The sequence below is a fragment of the Eleginops maclovinus genome, chromosome 15, assembly GCF_036324505.1.
Source record: "Eleginops maclovinus isolate JMC-PN-2008 ecotype Puerto Natales chromosome 15, JC_Emac_rtc_rv5, whole genome shotgun sequence".
NCBI lineage: Eukaryota > Metazoa > Chordata > Actinopteri > Perciformes > Eleginopidae > Eleginops > Eleginops maclovinus.
The window spans coordinates 10,197,979-10,210,831 of NC_086363.1; the positions used below are offsets into that span (position 1 = coordinate 10,197,979).

General features: G+C 39.6%; 2 protein-coding genes and 1 long non-coding RNA gene across 3 annotated transcripts; 1 reads left to right on the top strand and 2 right to left on the bottom strand.

Moving 5' to 3' along the window:
- The first annotated feature begins 178 nt into the window (after nucleotides 1-178).
- Nucleotides 179-2,499, top strand: atraid (all-trans retinoic acid-induced differentiation factor). The gene is made up of 7 exons (XM_063902171.1): nucleotides 179-317; nucleotides 472-605; nucleotides 853-921; nucleotides 1,150-1,221; nucleotides 1,313-1,434; nucleotides 1,523-1,623; nucleotides 1,710-2,499. The coding sequence occupies exons 1-7, from the start codon at nucleotides 219-221 to the stop codon at nucleotides 1,812-1,814; spliced, it is 702 nt and encodes a 233-aa protein (XP_063758241.1). The 5' UTR covers nucleotides 179-218; the 3' UTR covers nucleotides 1,815-2,499.
- A 681-nt stretch (nucleotides 2,500-3,180) lies between these two features.
- eif2b4 (eukaryotic translation initiation factor 2B, subunit 4 delta) lies at nucleotides 3,181-8,513 on the bottom strand. The gene is given in 15 exon segments (XM_063902170.1): nucleotides 3,181-3,466; nucleotides 3,468-3,532; nucleotides 4,074-4,254; nucleotides 4,364-4,541; nucleotides 4,795-4,922; nucleotides 5,031-5,133; nucleotides 5,267-5,343; nucleotides 5,583-5,697; nucleotides 5,774-5,865; nucleotides 6,393-6,425; nucleotides 7,171-7,253; nucleotides 7,333-7,527; nucleotides 7,720-7,870; nucleotides 7,947-7,984; nucleotides 8,428-8,513. Coding segments are annotated over 15 exon segments (1,596 nt in total). The 5' UTR covers nucleotides 8,450-8,513; the 3' UTR covers nucleotides 3,181-3,331.
- Nucleotides 8,514-9,984: 1,471 nt separating this feature from the next.
- LOC134877103 (uncharacterized) lies at nucleotides 9,985-12,566 on the bottom strand. The gene is made up of 2 exons (XR_010167529.1): nucleotides 11,790-12,566; nucleotides 9,985-10,647 (listed from the first exon to the last, which is right to left on the bottom strand). It is a non-coding gene; the product is annotated as an uncharacterized LOC134877103 (long non-coding RNA).
- Nucleotides 12,567-12,853: the final 287 nt, after the last annotated feature.

A 12,853-nucleotide genomic window follows, 5' to 3' on the forward strand; every position in this document is an offset into this window, starting at 1 on the left:
TTTTATTTTAATACATTTAAAATGTTCAACAAAATCCCCAAAGTCAGATGATTCCTCTATGTATTCTCTAGCTGCTGTTTATTCTGTTATTTTTCATGAAATGCTCCAAATTGAGTGTATGCGCAATTATAGCGCAAAATTAAGTTCGATTTGTGGATAAGTGTTGGACCAGCTTCCTGTCACGTGTCCGCTACAGTAGGATCATATGACTTCAGTCGATGAAAATGAAAGCTGGGTGCAGCCAGCTTAAACCTGCAGTGCTTATTTTGGTCTTTAATTTATGTTTTTACGGAAGTTATCAGGTGACCGATCTGCAGGTAAGACTTGGATTTGTCATGCTGTTTATCACCGGTATCCACATATTACAAAACAGCGTGTTTTATGTAACTTAGCTGTTGGTGCCAGGTAGGGTGACCGGGAATGTTGTTGTTTACAACCTGTTTTCTCATTCGTCATCATCTGTAACTGCAGGTATGTGAACTCTGCAGCGGGACTATCCAAAATGGCACTGCAGTGGGCCGGTTCTGCTCCTCATCCGCTGGTCGGATAGAAGGACGCTGCTGCTTGAGAAATGAAAACACAAGCGACCCTGAACACATCATCGGGTAGGACATTTATGTCGCCTTCAGGGTCTATCGGAAATATGACATTTCAGTTAAAATGACGTATGGTAAAATGGAAGTTAACAATTATTGCACAGGACATCGGTACAAATAAAAACAAGTTAAAATGTGTTAACTACAGTCTTTAATAAAAGCTGCCATTGCTAATGATGTAGCCTTTTCCCAAATGAGATCTTCAAAATGATTTTTGTATTGTAAATGTTTCAACCATCTTTTTTGTTTTTGTCAGGTTGGATCTGTCCAACTGTTCACTAACTCATGTGGAGGATCTTCAGAGAGCATCAACAGCATTAATGATGTATGTACAGTAACTACAGTTCCATACAATACAGTATACACTGTACCTGTTGTTTCTGCATGACCATTTTCACACCATAGATTGTATGATGCACTTGTTCTCCATTACACATGTTCATTTACAATTGCCACACACAAAGAATATTAGAACCAAACTCAACTAATGTATGCACGTCTCGTATTTATGTCTTTGAAACTTTCTTTCACCTTACAACCTATTGCTTTACAGAGACCTCTCACTCAATCCCATTGTCAACATCAGTGACACAGCCTTTCAAGGATTTGTTGAGTTAAATTACATGTAAGTATTCTGTTACAGAAACTAAAATATGATAGCAGCTCACGATGATAACATTTTAATTCTTTGCAATTTTAATTTTGTACGTCTATAGGATTTTACCACAAGACTTATCTTGTCCAGGAGGCAACACTTCTTGGGTAAAGGTGGAGATCAAAGAGGGAAATCGCTTCTGTGAAGGCCAACAAGATATGTGCAACCAGATCGGACAGCTGTGTAAGTTCCATCTAATACACCTCACATCATAAACCTGCAGTAGCTTATTATGACAACTGTTTATCTTATCATTATTTCGAATCCTCAGCCATGAACTGCCCGGAGAACTCCCTCTGCGCTCCCTACGGCCCGAGCTTCTTCGAGTGCAGTTGCGCTGACAACTATCATGGATACAAGTGTCTCAGAGAGGTCAGTTCTGGGAGCTCTTTTATCGGAATCATTTAATTCGGTTATTCATTATTTAAATCTAAGTATTTATTTATTATTGTCTATAGGGGGAGTTCCCAGTTCTGCAGGTGTTCGGGCCTCTTGGAGCATCAACATTTGTGATCTCTCTCCTGCTGTGGCTCACCCAGAGACGTAAGGCCGAGCCACTCTGAACTGCACAATGAGTTATATTCGAAAGGGAAAATGCTGACACAAAGTCTGAGGTGACTCCAGGCTTTTTTCTAAACTACATTTTGTATTACTTTTGCGTCAGCTTTATTTCATTTAGGTACATTTTTAAAACTGACAGACATTTTTTAAGCACCATCAGTGCAATTTTAGGGGGAAAGCAAGTTGAACATTTTAAATAGTTTTACATTTTGGCAATAATACCACTGTTACCACTTTAATTATATTTTTTAAATGACAAGATACTAATGAGCAAGTTATATTAAGGGAATTCTGAGGCTTTGCTCGCTCTTATCTGTGCTAAACATGCACTGAATGTGTGTGCGTTTACATGATGGAACTACTTGGAGAATTTCACAAAGTGTTGCTGCATGTTGAACATGTTCTTCACTCACAGCAAAACCAAGTCCTGATCAAAGAGATGACATTTATTTTTACTGTATAAAGTTACATTTTAAAAGAGAGTCGTTGAGATGAACTACTACAGCACATTATCTAGTCTTCACCTGCTTTTCTGATCTTAATCTGAACACATCTGAACTGATCTGATAAAATGCGTTTAGTCACATGTCAAATGTCTTGCTGTTGATTGGAAAGCAGTTTTGATGCTTCTACCCAATGAGATTGAGAGTTTTAATAAAGTATTGTAATAAAAAATGAAAAACAAAACATATTGCTTTGCTTGGATTTGTTCATTTCAACACACTTGATTATGTCGAGAAATGTCCGCTGCAAAGACATGCAGGGCCATAAGCACTCCTAAAGGGCTAGAAAATGACTGAATACAAACTGAGGGGGAAACTATTCTACTAATTATAGTAGAAAACAACCGTGTTAGTTGGGAATAAAATATTGCTTATTATAACCTTTGATCCCCCCCTCTGACAAGATTAAAATGTTAAACCAATATGAGATTTGACACACGCTAGCGTCATGCATAAAATAAACAAACTGAGTTTCTCTGGCCTGAAATCCTAGTTTGTCTCACTCTTTTTTTATTTTGTTCAGTGAATCAATGGTCATTAAAAACTAGGCCGAGGGATTTTATGGCTCACAAACTCTAAACAGATACTGCATCTCCGACTGTAATTAGGGGAACATTTCTGGCTAGTTTGAAATAGCGTGCTGCGGTTGACAACAAGTTCGGGTTGTCAACCGCATTGGAACCGTTAAGCTCCAAATACTGGCAATTAAATGTTCTGTTGTAAATAAACCATTCTCAATATGGATCCATTTAAACATCTTGCCTATACCAAATGTATAACAAAAACAGAACTACCCTCCCCACCCATAAGGGAAACAAACCCTGGTCATTATCTAATTCATCTATAAAAACACACATGGACTCGGTTTAAAAAGCATATGCCATTTCAGATATATATTTATTGCATGCTCAAAGCATGGTGTTTTGTGTTGTGTGCAAGCATTCAGGCTCAAACTCCCCCCTGGAGAACACAGAGGAACGACCTCTAAGCTCAGACAGATGTGAGCAGACGGTCGTTCACTGGTCCACGTTTTTCACTCGCAGCACCACAGGGACCGAGGTGCACGGGATCATTCCCAGATCTGTGATGACCAAGTCCACAAAATCAGGCGGCGTCACATCATACACCAAGTTCAGCAGGCCGAGACCTGGGCACTTCCTGCCAGTTCTCCAGCTGGGTCCTCCCTTTACGCGTCACAATGAGGTCGTCAGGGTCATCTGGAAAGCACAGAAGAAAAGATAAATGGTCTAATCTTATGTTTGGAAGGAATTTCAATCAATGAGACAAGGTAGCTATTTAAGTAGGAGTATCAATATCCAGCGATCTATCAATATTGATTCAATGATCAGAGAGGAAATATCATCCACATTCCTCTTTTTTATTATACAAAATTAGAACTGGGGCACTTTATAGTAAATAAGGTGTTTTTCTTTGTCTATTAAAATGAATTTCTGAAAGAGCCCAGCAACAGAATTATAAAATCTTATTTTATAAGTTGTTAGTTGGTTTGAATGTAAAATGGTCATATGACGTGTCGTATCAATTGCGATCCTATGAGTTAACTTTAATGGCTTCAAAGTAGACTTTTGATATCAGCAAATGTGGTATAATTATCCAAACAATTGATTTAGTATTATATTATGATGGCATTTATGATTAAAACCTCAAATCTGAAGTGACAGTAACACAAATCAAATAACTTTAAAGAAACAAATGCTTATACTTGTGGTACATTCATCAATCCACTGGCTTCCGTACCTAGTTCATTGGACACGAAGGAATCCGTCTGCACCCGCTCACAGAACTTGTAGGTCTCACAACACACCAGCACAGGCACGTTGAAGGCTTTGGCCACCAGAGCGATCTGGGACGTTCCCACGCGAGACATGACGTAACCGTTGGCCAGCAGAGCGTGAGCACCGAGGAACACCTTCGATACCTGTAGAGGTCCAAGGCCAAGGCATCATTTTGCCATAAAAACATTACATTACATGCTTTGGCTTCTCCCTGATTTCATATCTAAGGATGCTTGGAATGTGTCAATGTACCTCAGGGAGAATGTATGAGACAGCGGAGATAAGGACGTAGGTGCAGCTGATGCCCCTCTTGACGAGGCGCCTCAGAGCCTCCCGGCCCTCCAGTCGAGGCCTGCTGTCCACCACAATCACACGGAACTTCCTCTTCTTGTCAAAGGCCTCGCACAAGATGTGGTTGACCAGCGATGAGCTGAGCGAGGAAATAAGTCATTTTCGAGGGAAAATGCGGAAGGAAGTCAGGAGTTTAATGGGCAAGACAGAAAAAAGGAAGAGAAAGTGTAAAGGGTGGTTTATAATTTGGATTTAGCATCTGGAATAATGGGTGTTGCTACCATTTTGCATGACCAACAATTAAGCAATGCTTGGAAACAGGAAACAGTAGATTCTTAAACTGAACCACACACCTAATTTTTTTTCTTGCAAGTTAGCATTGAGAGGCTTACCATCCATAAACTAGGATGACGTCTCCATCACTGATCTTTTCTATGGAGGACTTGGCGATAGCTTTAGCAGCAAGGTTGATCTTCTCGTCGATGTAGCGCTCGATACAGCTCAGCAGCTTGCTCTTTGCCTATAGAGTGAATGTGGAAAAGATGGATAACTGTAAATCAGTCACATGAACTCTTCTGTATTTGTGGAATATGTTTGCTACAAGAGAAACATGTAATGTGATACATACCTCTTCTTCTTTGCATTGACTAGGAATATTGGAGATCTCTTTCTTGATGTATTTGATTGCATTACCCATGCTGGCGGACAGAGGGCGACACTGATTCAAAAAACTGCAAGAAAAATAAGGAAGGAGCATTATATATATGTGTAAAGCTGTACTTTTGAATTCAACAAAATTAGGAAAACAGTTAGTAATCAAACATATACTGAGTGATTATGCATAAAGCCTGACATGTTTCATACCTGATATAAGGTTTCAGCTTGTTGACCAAGTCTCTAGATAGCTCTTCATTTGGAGGCGTAGAGTAGTCCATTATAACCTGAAGCAGGAAAAGAGATTGCTTTTATTTGTTTGATAAGATGGAAAATGAACTCCATCGCTGGCTTAGCTTTGTATGAAGGGTCAGTGGAATGAGTATGAATCAGTTACAGCATCAAAAGCGAGGAGGAGTATGTCTAAACCAACAGAAGCAAGTGAGTGTAGCCTTGCTGTTTTGTTCTAAATACTGCACGGGAACAGCAATGGGATGGTAAAGACCACATAGAGTGTGCTCTGTACCTGTTTGAAAGCATGCAGTAGAGCCACAGAGCGAGCGTTGGATCCTGCCACAATGCCCTGTGAGTACTGAAGACCCAGGCGAACAATAGCAGGATGAATCACTGTGGAGGGAATGCTGCAACAGATTTAAAGTAATTGCCACGATTAAAATCAAACAACTTCCTGTACTTAAAGGTATTTTGTCCGCTTACCCAAGTTGCTGTGTTAGAGGGGCTTTGCGACTGTACTGGTGGAGATGAGAAAACAGGCTGACTTTGTGTCCGTAGTCTGACCGGAGTGGGATCTGAAACAGATTCAAAAGCTTTGTCTTTATCCTCCAGTTATTTAGATGTTAAAACTGAGATCATAAGATTACAACACAGCACAGAGTCACAGCACAGCCTACACATAAAAAACAATCAAATTCAGTCGACCAGAGAAGAAAATTAAGTTGCTTTAGAGCAAAATTCCTTTAATATTAATGGAAGGTTACTTTTAAATAAAATGTCCTGAGACGTTTAACTTCGTCAACACAGAAAAACTTCTTTGTAGTATGCATGTTTTATTAAAATGCTCTCCAAACAAACAGAGCAGCGCAACTTTAAGCACAGCGAACAGCTCAGTGAGGAGGTAAACGCACTGAAGGACAAAAAGGTACATTAACAACTTCTCAAACAAACGTATCCCACAGCACCTCTGTATCAACGGACCAAACAATACGTTTTCATCCTTTCATTTCTGAGCGGTGCCGGCGTACGAAAACGATTACAGGTTAGCAAACAAAACTAGACAAATGTCAATGGCACGTATTCACACGTAAGGAAGGCAGACCTCGACATTTGAAGCAGCATTGCACCCTGGCATCTGAAAGAAAAGTTAGGTATGATCACATGCAGTTATGAGTGTGGTTATTATCTCATGCAACGAATGAAGAAACATGATTAGACATGAGTATTTTAGGATTGTTGGTGACACTCCGAAAAATGTTATTGTTGTTAAATATCCTAACATGAGACAATGTGCAACGACAAGTTACTCAGAAATAATGAACTGTAACTGGATATAGCACAGTCCTTCTTGATCACCTGCAGCAGACCTCATATTGTATTTTACTTTTCTTCTTTTTTGCATTTTAGGAGTTCCTCTGTGAAGTTTAGATACCGCTGATAGTGCAACACTGAGTGCAGAGACACCCCAAACAGTTTCTCTGACATATGTAAATCCCTGACGTGCTTTTTCTGTTGTTAACGTACATGATCTTCTTATTATACAATTGGAGTCTCATAAAGACTGTGGTATTTAAAGACCTATTGGTGGACAAACTGGACCAAACCATCATAAAATCCAGAATAAGCAATATTCAGTTTATTTATACTATATAAAAAAGGGAATATGCTTGTTATTGTTGATCAGTCAAAAGAAATAACCCCATGCTGCACATTAAATAATAAACTAAATACATTTTATTTTCAAAAGGTGGCTGTTCTTTTTTCCAACTCATATATTTAGCAGATACTTAGATTTAACTCAAAAGCCAACACATATTGTCATTATTTCAAGGCAAGCTGATGATTCATGGTTTTTAGAGGTGAAACATAAGTTTTCTAACCTGTTGTCTCTCCAATTTCTTTGCCAGTTTCTTTAAGACATCTGGGTTGTCCACTTGGACATGTTCTGGCAGCCTCTTCACCACTGGAAAACATAAAAAGCATGACATTTGTATCAAATGAGATTGTCACCACATATGCTGACCTCCTGGCCGCTACAGTACCTGGCTGCAGCTCACTGGGTGCTGCTTTAAGTTTGCCTGTGGCAGCCGGCTGACCCGCGTCTCCCTTCTTTTTGGAGGCTCTCTCAGCCTCTTGCCGGGCTCTCCTCTCAGCTTTCAAGTCGGCTTTACTCTTAGCTGGCTGAGGTTCTGAGGCAGGCCCAGGAAGTGATGCAGGAGCGGGCACTGCTGAAGGAGCTGAGGGAGAAACAGTGGGTTCAGGAGGAGATTAAGTATAGATCCCAGTTTGAATTTCCTTCACAAATATCACAGATGTTATCCACTGGTAGCTGCTAGGAATAGATTCACAATGTAATACAAACACGCCTCATGTAACATAATGATCCCTTCAACTACAAAAATCATTGGTGTGGTCTTCATTATGTTTACCTTTCTGTGAGGGTTGTGTTGGAGTTGGAGCAGCCGCAACTTCTCTTTCCTTTGAAGCCTTCTCATCATTTTTCTCTTTGTTTTTCTTCTGCTGTTTCTTCTCTTTCCTCAGCCGTTGCTTCTCCTCTTTGGTCAGCTCTTTGCCTTCAATCTGTTAAGCGAACATTACGTCAAGCCAAATATGAAGCCTTCAACTAGACTGTGACACATGTTAAGGACATACTAACCTTTGCTTGTTGTACACCATCTTTTCCGACAGGTCCACCTGTAAAAAGAAAAAACCATGATGACCTTAAATCAGTTCATCAGACCGAACCAGCCTTCATTAAGTTACCACCTCTTTAGTTTTAGTGATGCTGTTAGCAGACACTCGCTTTATGCTAACGACCTCATTCATAGAACTGGTTGGCTTTTATTTCCTGCAACAGCGACAACTTAAAACAGCCCTTTCAGTTGTTGTATTCATAAAAAATGAACAAGTCGAGAGGCTGATGCAATGTCATCACAACACCGTTAAACTGGCTTGCTTGAAATGCTAACGTTAGCAGCACTAGCATTGAGGGAAATTAACTTTGCTACAAGCCAAACCAAAATACCTCAAAACAAGGAATGTTAGTGTAAGACATGTTTTCGTCGCACCCACAGTAAAGTCATACAAATACCTGGGAACAGTTATAAAGTCCAGCTGTTACACACTCACGAACTCACCTGTCACTCCACTGTCAGCCATGTTTACTCTCCTGCTGAACTTCCTCCGCTGCTGCACAAACTACCGCCTGGAAATATAATACCGCCCCCTGGTGGAGAAACATTACACTGCTATCTACTCTTTAACTAAAGGTGTTTTCCTGTAAATGTTTATGTCATGATAATTTTCTTTTTCGGTTTCTTTTCATTCATTATTTTGTTATAAAGACTTTTTATTTGTACATTTTGACGACTATTATATCTCAGTCTGAGATTAAAGGAGAAGTGGAAGAAGTACAGTTGCTTAGGAGTATTTTATTATCAGAGTAGCAATACTACAGTGAAAAAATATTGTGTTACAAATAACTCCAGCATTCAAAACTGTTCTTAAGTATTAGCACAGAAGTATTAGCATCAAAACATACTTAAAGTACCAAAAGTAAAAGTACTCTTTATACGGAATGGCTCATTTTAAGCGCCATATACTTTAAATTATTGTATATTTGATATAACATGTGTTCATCATTTCAATGATACAATTGGTTAAAGTGGGATTTATTTGAATTACTTAATATACTAATGAGTAGCTTAATTAATAATAATCTATGATAATGAATGAGTTGATTGTGCATTAATAATCTAAATCTGCAAAGGTACTATAGTAGATACATCTTTAGAATAAATGTAGTGGAGAAAAAAGTATTGAAGTAGCATAATGTAAAAATACTCAATTAAATTCCTCAATTGTTTACCAGTATTTAGTAAATGTACTTAGTCACATTCCACCACTGGAGGAAAGCATCACTTTTAATGACTTCCTGATCAAAGATCAGCCCCTTATGTTTATTTATAATATGGCCATAAATATATCTATTAATCTTTCCACAATATTATAGTATATTACTATACAGTATATTTTAATGAGATGACCTTGAATCCATCTGATTCTTATTGTGATTTAATTGAGTTTGTTTTGTTATTACAAGAATCCCTTCAGCATTAAATGTATAAATGTTAATATTTTATAAATGTTTGGGGAACCTTTTAGAACTAAGAGAAAGGGGTCCTAACTAAATATATTAAATCAAACTAAATATGCATTTACTCTCTGTTTTAATAACCATTTTGAAATGACAGGCAGTATTTAAAAAAAACACACTCAGAACCATAAGGTATTTTAAAGAATCTGTGTCACAAGTGTTTCGTGTTTTCGACTATCAATGGGTTATGGAAATTAGTGCACAATTAACTAAAAGTAAAGTAACATTTATAATCAGACCACCAATTATTCTTATTCCTATAAATGATACAATGCTCTGTTCCATAATAGCCAATTCCATTTACACACACTCACACACACATTTTACTGAAGAACAAATAACAAAGACTAATCTGCTCACAAAAATATCCTTTAAAGTATGTTGGAAAATAAATAATTAAAACATTATATTGTTCAACATATTCTTATTATTATAATTGTTATTATTATTACTACAGTAAGTATCATTGAGTGTCATTCATAGAGTAAGTTAAACTTTTGATGGAGGCTTTTTAAACTGAACAATGAATTGCAAATACTGTATGAATCACGTTTTTATTTGAGACAACGCAGAATGTTATATCAGACATTGAGTGTACATAATGACTTCTCATTATACTAGTAACACTTGGACAAATGCTACACATTTTATACAACTATAAATAATAAATGGAAGAAAACCCCTACAAACATACACAAAAATATTTTTAAATGGGCTTGTATAGGGAAAGTTGACTCTACAAAACATATTTCACATTTGGTTATCACTTTATACATTCAGAATACATTTAATTTAACACTTGATGTTGTAAGAAATAATTCATTTGCTTTTTCAAACATAAATTACCATGCAGGAAACCAAAACTACAAAAGAAAATAAATAACATCACTTTCAATAAACTAACACCTCTTTAAAACATACAACACAATGCCACTGTGTCCTTGATTCCACGCTGAATGAATTCACGACGCAGTAGCTGGTTGAAGGGGACCAAACCTCACAGAAACACCTGACTTGGTTCCGTTTGACCAGCCACAGCAAGGTGTGTTGCTTCGGCTGCAAAGGGCAGTGACAGCAGGAGGAAGGAGGGCAGGGTACAGGAGGTAAAGGACGTAGAAATAGAAGGATATGGGAGAGTAGAAAGAGAGGAAATGGAAGGTGGACATCTTCTGTGTGGCCTTCATGTCCTCTTCAGCCTTACCTGATGAAACAGAGAGAAAATGAATGTCATTAGCACTGACATATCCTGCAGAAACAAGTCTCCATGTTACCGAGCAGATAGGTGCTATTTAAAGGTTTGGGAACCCTGACAGCCCATGGCATCGCCCCATTTCCTTCCAAATCCAGCCTGCCGAAGCAAACCTTCACTCTCAGTGACATCCCTTCCCTCCCCTCTTCCTTTTTTGAGAGTCCTGTGGTTGCTATAATGGGTGACAGCTGTGGCCTGTCAATCCTCCTTGACTGTCAGCCGTTGAGGCAGGGCAGGAATTTTTCAAGAAGTCCCTGAGACCCGATCATCAGCACTGAGAGTAATTCTAACTGTGCATGTGTCTGAGCTGAAGGAGGGAAAAGGCCTTTCACCTGTTGCGCTGCCACACACACACATGCTCATGAACTCTGACACCCCCCCCCCCTGCCCCCATCTCATAAAACAGACAAAGGCACACTCATGCTGAATGAAAATGGAAATGTTCTAGCATTCACTTAAATAAATATATACTAAACGAAATCAGCGTGGCTCTTCTTGGGTTGGCGCTCATGACCCATTGAAACCACACACTTCCTTACATTCCATAAGTGGTGAATTAATATGGCGATATAAGGAAGCATGTCCTCACAAGGGGCAACAACTGGATTCTCCTCGGACACAAAGCACCCTTCATATAGTCACAGACAGTTGCAGAGTAGCAGGAACAACCGGCTTAACAATGGTTAACTGTGACAGAGCGAGCAAGGAAGGACAGGGCTACGGACACGTGACTGCGGCTCGATCATCTGCGCCACAGATTTATCAGACATTCAAAGTGTGGTTAGACGAAATAGATCTTTCACATTTTGGTAAATCGTTGCCTATTCAAGGTTAATTTTTCAAACATTACCTACTTTGTTTGTATCTGACAAAATGTTAGATTGATACTACTAAATACCACACATCTCCTTTATGGCAATGCCAAAAGGATGATGCTGAACTCCCTTGTGTTTAAATAACTCTGGAGGGTGAAGCAATTTCTGACTTCAAGCATGCAAAGGTCAAAATCTGTGCTATCTCCTAAAACATTATGCCCTGCCAAGTTATGTTGGTCCCAACAACATTTGAAATACATTAATAACATATGTACTCACCTTTATTTAATGCTCCTGCATCTCCTCTTGTGGTTTTCTGAAGCTGGAGTTGAGCTTGAGGCAACATTGGGTTCAGCCAGCCTCTCCTACTCTGTCTACTGGTGACTTCCCCAATATATCTACATGCTGCTATTTTAACCAGATCTGAACAACATGGCCATGAGAAACTCAACCTTCTACTCTAATTAAACTGTGAAGATAATTCCCTGATTCTTTCCTGTATCACACCTCATCTTCCCCTAACCTGACAGAGGTGTCAGGCTCTGCCACAGCGTGTCTATCGTAAATCTAAACATCTAACATTTGCTTTGACGCCTGATTTCACTCACATGGTGCTGCAGGTCATGGAAAAGTCTACGACATCTGAATCTGGAAGACTATTGATTCAGATTACCACATCACTGCACTGTCCACATGTGGATGTCAAATATTAATTGTTTTACACTAAACCAAAAAAAGTGAAGCTTTCTACAAAAAGTTGGCAAAAAACAGAGTTTTTTTTTAAAGACTGAACTCTGAGACAAACCTTACTGAAGCTGCCCTTTCCACCCTTTGACGCCAAAACTCATCTCAAACTCTCCCTGAGCTTCCTCCTGCCCCTCGCCTCTCTTCACCTTCTGCGATCAACCATCCTCCTCCATATCTGGCCCGGTGGATTGTGCTCACTACAGGCCTTGCAGACCGGCCTTTTCTATCCCGCCAGGAGCGCCCCCCTCCTAAGCGGCCTCCCACCTGTTGGTGTCCTTTAGAAGCCCGGGCCTCTCCTGCGCCTCCTGTCCGGCCCAATCAGGGCCCTGACAGGGGGGAGCCAGCCTGTGAAATCACACCTCTCAGCTGTTCGCACTGGGCTCGAGACACCCTACACCCCTGCCGTTCCTCTGTTCAGCCCCCACTTCACCCAGCCTCGATTTTTACACCGAATGTCAATGGCTCCTTTTTGGAGAAAAAAAAGGGGAGAAAGAGGGATACAGAGAAACAAGGAAGCAACTGCACGATGGGCGTGTTTTATTGGTTTTGGGGGTACAGTCAGAACAGCAGTTACAGCAGGCCACAGGTCACAGCTG

Coding starts and splice junctions, on each gene's coding strand:
- atraid (XM_063902171.1), top strand. CDS start 219: ATGAAAATGAAAGCTGGGTGCAGCCAGCTTAAACCTGCAGTGCTTATT. Junction 318..471: donor ATCAGGTGACCGATCTGCAG/GTAAGACTTGGA, acceptor CTGTAACTGCAG/GTATGTGAACTCTGCAGCGG. Junction 1,435..1,522: donor CAACCAGATCGGACAGCTGT/GTAAGTTCCATC, acceptor TCGAATCCTCAG/CCATGAACTGCCCGGAGAAC.